Here is an 8,245-nt window from a genome sequence, read left to right on the forward strand (position 1 = left end):
AGAAGAGCAGAATATTTTGTAAAGGCGTGAAACTTCTAAAATATAAGCAAAATACTGCAAAGGCTGGAAATCTGAAATAAAAAAAGAAAGATATGGAATTGCTCAGCAGGTCTGGCAGCATCTGTGGAGAGAGGAACAGAGTTAATGTTGCAGGTCTGTGACCTTTCATCAGAACTTCTAAATGTTGATGTTCAGGGAGACTTGAGTCTACTCGTACAAGGAACTCAGACAGTTAGCATGTAGGTACAGCAAGCAAGTAGGAAGGCAAATGGCGTGTTGGCCTTTATTGCAATGGGATTGGACTATAAGAATGAAGCAGTCTTGCTACGATTGTACATGGCTTTGGTGAGACCATGCCCAGAGTACTTTTTTTTTTATTTGCTCATGGGAAGTGGGCATCGCTGGCTAGGCCAGCATTTATTGCCCATCCCTAATTGCCCTTGAGAAGGTGGTGGTGAGCTGCCTTCTTGAACCGCTGCGGTCCTTGGGATGTAGGTACACCAACAGTGCTGTTGGGAAGGGAGTTCCAGGATTTTGACCCAGCGACGGTGAAGGATAGTCAGGATAGTGTGTGGCTTGGAGGGGAACTTGCAGGTGATGTGCAGTTTTGGTCTCCATATTTAAGAAAGGATATACTTGCATTGGAGGTGGCACAGTGAAGGTTCACTAGATGAAGAGTTGTCCTATTATGGGAGGCTGAGTAAATTGGGACTGTACTCTCTTGAGTTTAAAAGAATGAGAGGTGATCTCATTGAAACATCCAAGTTTCTGAAGCAGCTTGACAGGGTAGACACTGAGATGTTGTTGCCCCTGGCTGGAAAATCTAGATCATGAGGACACAGTCTCAGGATAAGAGGTCGATCATTTAGGACTGAGATGAGGAAAATTACATCTCTTTCTTCACTCAGAGGGTTTTGAATCTTTGGAATTCTCTACCCCAGAGGGTTGTGAATGGTCCATTGTTGATTACATTTAAGTTTGAGAGACAGATTTTTGGGATGGATTTTTATATATGATCAAGGACCAAATTGGAGATGGGCAGGTCACAATTTGGCGCTGCCAGCCTCCGTGCCAGTTCGTCGCCACAATCCCGACCCCAAGCCATTTTAAATGAGGGTGGCTTGGGGTCGGAACAGCTTTCTGGTAGCCAGCCAATTGAAGCCAGTTATTGCAAATTACAGGGCCTAGTAAGGTCCCGATCCCTCATCAATTGGAATTTCCAATTCGCAATGCAGGCAGCAACCACGTCCAGGCCAACCTGGTGGGCTCAGGGTGGGAAGTGAAGGGGAGAAGAGGATGGACCATGTGAAGGGCCTCCTCCCCGAACCGATAGCAGCCGCCGGGCGACAGCTGCATTCACTGGCCATCTCCTGGAGTTGTTGCACCTTCAGGATCATGGCCAGGTATCTGTGGCTTTTTAAAAGCATAAAAAGAAACTTACCTGGCCTTCTCTCTCTCTCTCTATCTTCGGATTGGCAGCTCCCACCTCGGCCAATGGGTTGCTGATCACTGAGTCGGAAGGCCTTTATTTGGCAAGCCTGCTTCCTGGTCTTTAATTGGCTGAGGACTTGAAAATTCCAATGGGCCTGTTTAAAGCATGCCATGTGTGGTCAGAACACAGAACCAGTCCCTATTTCTGGTTCCCAACCCTTGATTGAAAATCCAGCCCTTGGTCTCATCAGGGAAATCGAGGGATAATGGGAGTGGACGGGAAAGTGGAGCAGAGACCAAAAGTCAGCCATGTTCATATCGAATGGCAGAGCAGGCTCAAGGGACTGTATGGTCTACTCCTGCTCCTATTTCTTATGTTCAAGTTCTATTTTAGCCTCATTCTACCACTTGTAAAATGAAGAATATCTCACAGAGGCATGGGATAGAACCAATAAATGAAATAATTTCAAAAAAAGGGCCTCAGTTTGCTTTACTGCATGGATTATGAATTTTACCTTGCTGTCAGGGCACGTGAAAACATTCTTGAAGACATCGTGTGCTGGCTCCCCTCGAAGAGGATCTTGAAACATGAAAGTCAAAAGTAGCTAAAACCTAAAGATACAACCAGCATGGGCACAAATCATCATCACCCCTTTCCATGGTAGTATATTGCATCATCATAGCAAAGTCAATTGATTTTTTTTTATCATTGAGAGGTTTAGACCATGGTTGACAACTGTAGGAGAGAAAAGAAGATAAATCAAGAATAGCAGTGAAGTGATGCTAAGCATGGGTTTTAAAATTCTGTGGTTGCAAGAGGAAGAGAAGCCTGAGGAAGTAAGGACTTTGACAGTTGTGAGGTCCTGAGAAGTTAACAGTATGAGTACAATGAATTTTAGATCTAAACACAATAAAGAGGAATGTGAGCAGGGTGCCATATAATCATAAATGTGCGCAGAGTGTGGATTTTAGATTGCTGACAATAGTTTTCCTCTTGATGAACTATTTCAAGGTAATTTATCCATGCTTTTGTTACCTCTAAACTCAACTATTTCAATGCAGTCCTGGCCGGACTCTAATTTATCATCTATAAACTTGAGCTCATCCAAAACTCTGCTGCCCGTATTCTAACTCACAAGAGGTCCGGTTCACCCATTACCTTTGTGCTCATTGGCCTACATTGGCTTCTGGCCCGGCCTCACTTCTATATTAAAAGTCTCATCCTCGTTTTCAAATCCCTCCATGGCTTCACCCTTCCTATCTCTGTTAGCTCTTTCAGTCCTACGAGATCTCTGTGCTCCTCCAATACTGGCTTCTTCAGCATCCCCAATTTTAATCGCGCCACCATTGGCAGCCACGCCTTCAAATGCCTAGGTCATAAGCTCTAGAATTCCCTCCCTAAACCTTTACTTCCCCACTTTCCTCCTATAAGACGTTCCTTAAAACCTACCTCTTGACTAAGCTTTTGGTCATCTGTCCTACTATTCCCTTATGTGGCTTGGTGTCAAATTTTGTTTGATAACACAGTTGCGGAGCACCTTTGAATGTTTTACTTTGTTAAAGTATAGCTGTTATCATGGAAACTAGTCCCAAATATCTATTGATAAGGTTCTTCAACTATCCAGTAAGAGCGAAAATCAACAGTTTTCATGACCCTTCCTCATATTTTCTTTCATCTATTCTTGGTTCCTTTTTCTGTTTGCTCTTGGGATATGGGCAGCACTGGCAAAGTAATGTCTTCCGCTAATCCCTAATTGCTTTGAGAAGGCAATGTTGGGAACTTCTTTTTGAAGTTCTAATGGCTTGGTAGAAATCAGGAACTCATTGGGTGTGGAATCGTAGCCAGAGGCCAGCCATAAAATGGTCCAGAATTTTCATTTGCCAATACAACATCAGGCCACCCTTTTCTAACTTGGTTTACTGAAGCGAAGGGGGGGTCATTGTAACTTTTATTGCAGACAGTTTTACACCTCCCCATCAACGCACAGTCAATGGAAAAGAAAATCGGCCAAAGGTGCAAACAGGCTACAAATTTGCTATGGAAAGAAAATCTTGACTCCTCTGTAATGTATATATTGCTAACTCACACATCTACACAAAAGCATGGAAGTTGATTTGTTCAGACATTTGCCGAACAAAATCTATTCCATATAAACAATTTGTTTTTGTGTAAACGGACAAAACCTGAGGTAAAATTTGTGGTAGAAATTTGTTTTTATTACAGTGATAAATCTTGGGTGGCAAAGTAGTTGACCCAAAACCATATCACAAGTTCAAGACTCAGAAATTAATGTTGGTCAGACTGTGATGTCTTAAGTTGATTAAATTTCATCCTTGCTCATCACAAGATCTCTGGAGAACACCATACACTAAAACAAGGATGAGAATTTTAAAATTGAGGTGTTGCTGGATTGGGAGCTCTTTGGTACTCTACAGAACACCATACAGAAGGAACGTGATCAAGAGGCAAAGAGGGGCTGTTATTAATTGACCTGCCTCTTCTGAATTGTATGTTCTGCTGGCAGACTACAATGTGACACTAAGGCAACTGTTGCCTCACCACCCCCTCCCCTGGATGGAGGAGGTAGAAGAGGAAAGAATATTAGATAAGAAAAAAAGTAAACTGTATGATGTTTGCTCGAGAACTCTGAATTTACTGCAGGAAATGACTCCTTATCTTGGTAAAGATAAGGGGAGAGCAACTGAGCTGGACATTGTGCCTGTGCAGGTCAATCTACAAGATCTAATCAGCAGTGGGAAGAAAGAAGATTTGATTTTAACTATGTCTGACAGAGTTAGTGGGCATTACGTTACATGATACATGAGTGGAAAATAACTCAAAACTATTTTTATTATATCTGTTTAAATAAAAAAGGTGTTAATAATTTGGGTTAAAAGCAGTTATTTTCACCTTTTCTGGCCTCAGATTTCTCCTTAATTGGCTAATTAACCAACCACTTAGAGTCATCTGAAAACAGTTAAAGGATTCCATTTTAGTTGTACATCGAATTTTCTGTCTGTTATTGCAGTGTTTGAACACAATCAATCTCCCAATTCCATACTTTGATGGCTGAATGATTTAAGCACTTTACTATATCCTTTAATGATGGCTTAGCATTTGCTCTGAAGAATGTGATAATTATCTTTCTTTTGTACTTAGCCTTATATTTTTTTATCATTCTTAATCTGCAGCTTTTCAGAGCAGTTTGGTGTCTTATCAAAGTGGTCATCACTGCGGAAGAGCTAAGGATTTACCTGCTGTCTTATCCTTTGGGCTCTTGCATTTCAACTGAATGTACTCATCAATCCTGTAACTGATCAGTTTGCAACTTTGTTTCCTTGTCACTTACAATGTCTTAGTGAGATCTCCACCAATCCATTTTCATTTTTACGATTGTTTTCCGCTGCTTCTATAAGCAGAAGGGGAGTAATATATCATAAATAAAATAGTAATAGTCGATCAGTTGTGGATTCCTCACTGATTATTTGGAGACCGAACCTGCACTTTAGATATGGGAGACACTGGTAGAAGGGGGAAGAGAGGTTACAGCGTTTCTGTCTGTGGTATTCTCCATGTTGCTCTCTGTCCGTAACTGTACAAAAGCTTCACTAAACTAACCATAATACCTTTTTTGATCATGGAATTTGTACATAATTTAATGAAGTTAAGCAGAGAAATAGACTGATATCTGGTCCGAATGACATCAGCTGATTTTGTCCAGATGCATTTTCACTGTTTGAAATGTTAAGTTCCATTAAAATCAGAGTCAATTATATTCCCAGTATTTGTAACTACAATAGTTGCCCTTCATGACAGTTTAAGGTTATGTGTGTCTCTTGCAAGGGGTTCAATGAAGTTAAACCATGACTGTTTGCCTTGTCTATTTCCCCAATGTGGCAACATTCATATCATAGACCTGCATTGGCAAAGACATGGGAACTGCTTGCCCAGCCTGCCTTTTCTGGCAGGAGCCTGAAAGAAGAGAATGGGAATAATGTGAGCACAAACTTATAACTTTTAAGCAGCAATAGCCAAATCCTTCTGCTTTAATCAATGTTGAGGTGAAATTCCAATTTTCCTGATAATTTTTGCCTTGTCCTGTTCAATTTATTCACTAATCGCAAGACTCTGTTCTTACTTTTTTAAAGTTGATTTGGTATGCCAGTCAGCATAATAAGATTTAATTCAATAAAAATTATATTTGGTTAAATACAGCCTCTTTTTAAAGCCAACTGTGAGAGCCACATTTGCATACTACAGCAAGTGCCTTATTAGAATGAGAATTAATATGGTTTCTCTATTTGAGAGGGAGGCTCAAACAAAGGGTCAAGGCACACAATATGAGTGGCATTGGGTAGCAATGAAGCCATATCATTTTGTTTAAGTATCTCTGGAACACACTTACTAATAAAGAATAATTGTCGTGTTCTATAGGTTTGTTTTCTACAATAATATGCCACATAGTTTTACCAAAAAATGTATTCTTCTTCGAAGTTCATAATAGACTACAATGTGCCTTTGGAAGCTATGCCGAGCAAGTATCATGGTGAGAGGTTGCTGAGTTCACGCTTGGGCAGCATTTGCATTGTGCAAGAGACTGAAGCCACAGAAGATTAGGATTCTAGATAATTACAGCAAGAAAACGAAGACCCTCACAACATCAGATGCAGTTTTTGGACAAAAGCTTCTCCCTTTTATATTCTAACACAAGACAGAAGGTGTTGGCAACATTTTAAAAACAATTGTAACTGCAATCAATTGCAAAAAGTAAATAATATTTTGAACTGCAGTTGCAATAATTATTCATTTGTATTAAATATTTGATGGCATATTCTGTGCTGGAATCCACCTTGCAACTCGTTTTTGGAGTACTTCCACTCCAAGCTACCCTTCTTTCAACCGTGCACACAGGCTCCCTCACAGTTCTCCATTGACACATCCAGAGAAAACCTCAGCCTTTCCCACTTCTCACAACAACCTTCTTGTTAACCTTCATGTTGTGGCCAGCTGCAAAATTATTGCGCTTATAAACTTCTCAAGTAATTCACGTCACATAGAGGACAGGATTTCAGGCAAACCTTACCAGGAATCATTTGGAATCAAATTCAATATAATTTTTTTAGATAAAATATGCCAAACAATCCGAGACCCATGAAAAGCCTATACCAGCATATATGGCACAAATATTTTACAGGCAACATTTTCCTTCGGTGCACGATTAAAACTGCCTAATAGGAGCAGCTGAATAGAGGGGACACTTTTCTCATTCATAAGGTTTTTTCAGTTGTACTTGCATCATCGCATAAAAAAATTAAATATTCATTCACAGATCTCATACGCCAAGGGTCACTTTTGTTGATTCCTGATTTTAAATGAATGTTATGGTCTTTGTAAACAATATGACATTTTTCTTATAAACACCTGCCGGTGCAGATGATTGCAGTGAATTAGTGAAACAGAGTGACTCATATATCATGCCATCCCATTTTGAATTATAGCTCTCATTAAAATTATAGCACGGAATAAATTACCTGATAGACTTTTCCACAAAACAATTGAATAAATGGGTTGTCATTCCTATTAAATGATAGCACTGCAGCATCCAGGGAGGCCTCTGGCATTACTGGAAAATTAAAAGGTCAGTCCAAACAGACAGACAGTTCCTGAAGTCTCTCCATCTCAAATGCACTGAATCCCAGTTTCAACACTTAGCCTTCGGTCCACCCACTCCTGACTCTAAAAGCATCATGTTTGGAGAAATAAAGAAAACAGGATACTCTAAAGCTGTTGGCAGCTGGATTTAAAAATTCCCCTTCAGCGTGCATTTATATTTGCTCAAAGGCTATCTTCAAACTGGCTAATAGTCGTGCCCTGCTAATAAACAGTGCTGGAAGATTAGCAATTAGCAGCTAGCAGTGATAAGCTAAGCAGTCCTCTGATCTGAAGGTTTTTGGAAGTAATAGAGCACTAGCAGAGAGAAAAAAAGAGGAAAAAGCAAAAGGATTTCCGCTAAATCTAATCAATCAGGAATGCATAATAGCTTCCATGCAGAACTGCTGACACTGGGTCACCAGCTTCTGTGACCCCTAAACACAAGACCAGCACTACAAAAAAAGATGAGAGAATCCGAGCTAATTGTCTAGCAGTGCAGTGCTTTCTTCACTTTCACCCAGCATTACAGCTTCAACCACACCCGCACATTTCATGACAATCCAGTGAAACATCTTTCATCCTCATTATTTAATTTTTTTTTGTTTTTTCCACTAAACTCCCTCTGTCTTACCATCAAACATGCAGGCAAAGAAGAAAATAATACAGTATATAAATGAAAACATTTCTAAGACAACATTGTATTTTAAATATAATACACTGAGTCCATAAAAGAAAAAAATATATGCAGCACATTCAAGCTTGTTGTCATTTTTTATTACTTACTGAAAACGCTGTCACAGTAGCACCTCTCAGTAGAAGAGAAAGTGGCCAGTGTTGCCAGATTATTGCTACTTTGCCACCAGCTGCTCCGCACTGGATGCAGATTAAAGCACTTTTAAACTCCAGAGCCTCACCATGTGACCAGGCAGTCATTTGTGATGGGCAGAATAAATTATCAGGCGAGCCGTGCACCCCCTAGCCAATGTTTGGGGAAGTGTAGCTTTTATAAAAAAACAATCACTGGTGTCTGCCAAACCTCCTAGAGCTCAGCCGCCAGTCAAACACACAGAAGATAAAATATATTTTCTTCAAGTACACATATTACAAATATGTATCTGCTTTTCCAAGGTTACTGAATTTTGAAAGAAATTGAAGGACTTT

At 40.1% G+C, this 8,245-nt stretch overlaps 1 protein-coding gene across 3 annotated transcripts in view; it reads right to left on the minus strand.

The window, feature by feature from the left end:
• The window catches only part of LOC137378647 (ciliary neurotrophic factor receptor subunit alpha-like), a 578,914-nt gene extending 570,965 nt beyond the window's left edge, over positions 1 to 7,949 (minus strand). Inside the window, exon 1 of one of the 3 annotated variants that reach the window (XM_068049059.1) lies at positions 7,868 to 7,949. Coding sequence is in view for 1 of the 3 variants with exons in the window: in XM_068048974.1 (XP_067905075.1) it covers positions 6,964 to 7,053 (90 nt within the window). In the remaining 2 variants the exon portion in view is untranslated. Of the gene's footprint in view, positions 1 to 6,963; positions 7,097 to 7,867 lie in introns of those variants that run through there. The other 2 variants (XM_068049135.1, XM_068048974.1) reach the window with 2 other exon arrangements.
• Between the last annotated feature and the right edge of the window lie 296 nt (positions 7,950 to 8,245).

This window comes from Heterodontus francisci, chromosome 1 (assembly GCF_036365525.1).
Source record: "Heterodontus francisci isolate sHetFra1 chromosome 1, sHetFra1.hap1, whole genome shotgun sequence".
In the NCBI taxonomy this organism is placed as follows: Eukaryota; Metazoa; Chordata; class Chondrichthyes; order Heterodontiformes; family Heterodontidae; genus Heterodontus; species Heterodontus francisci.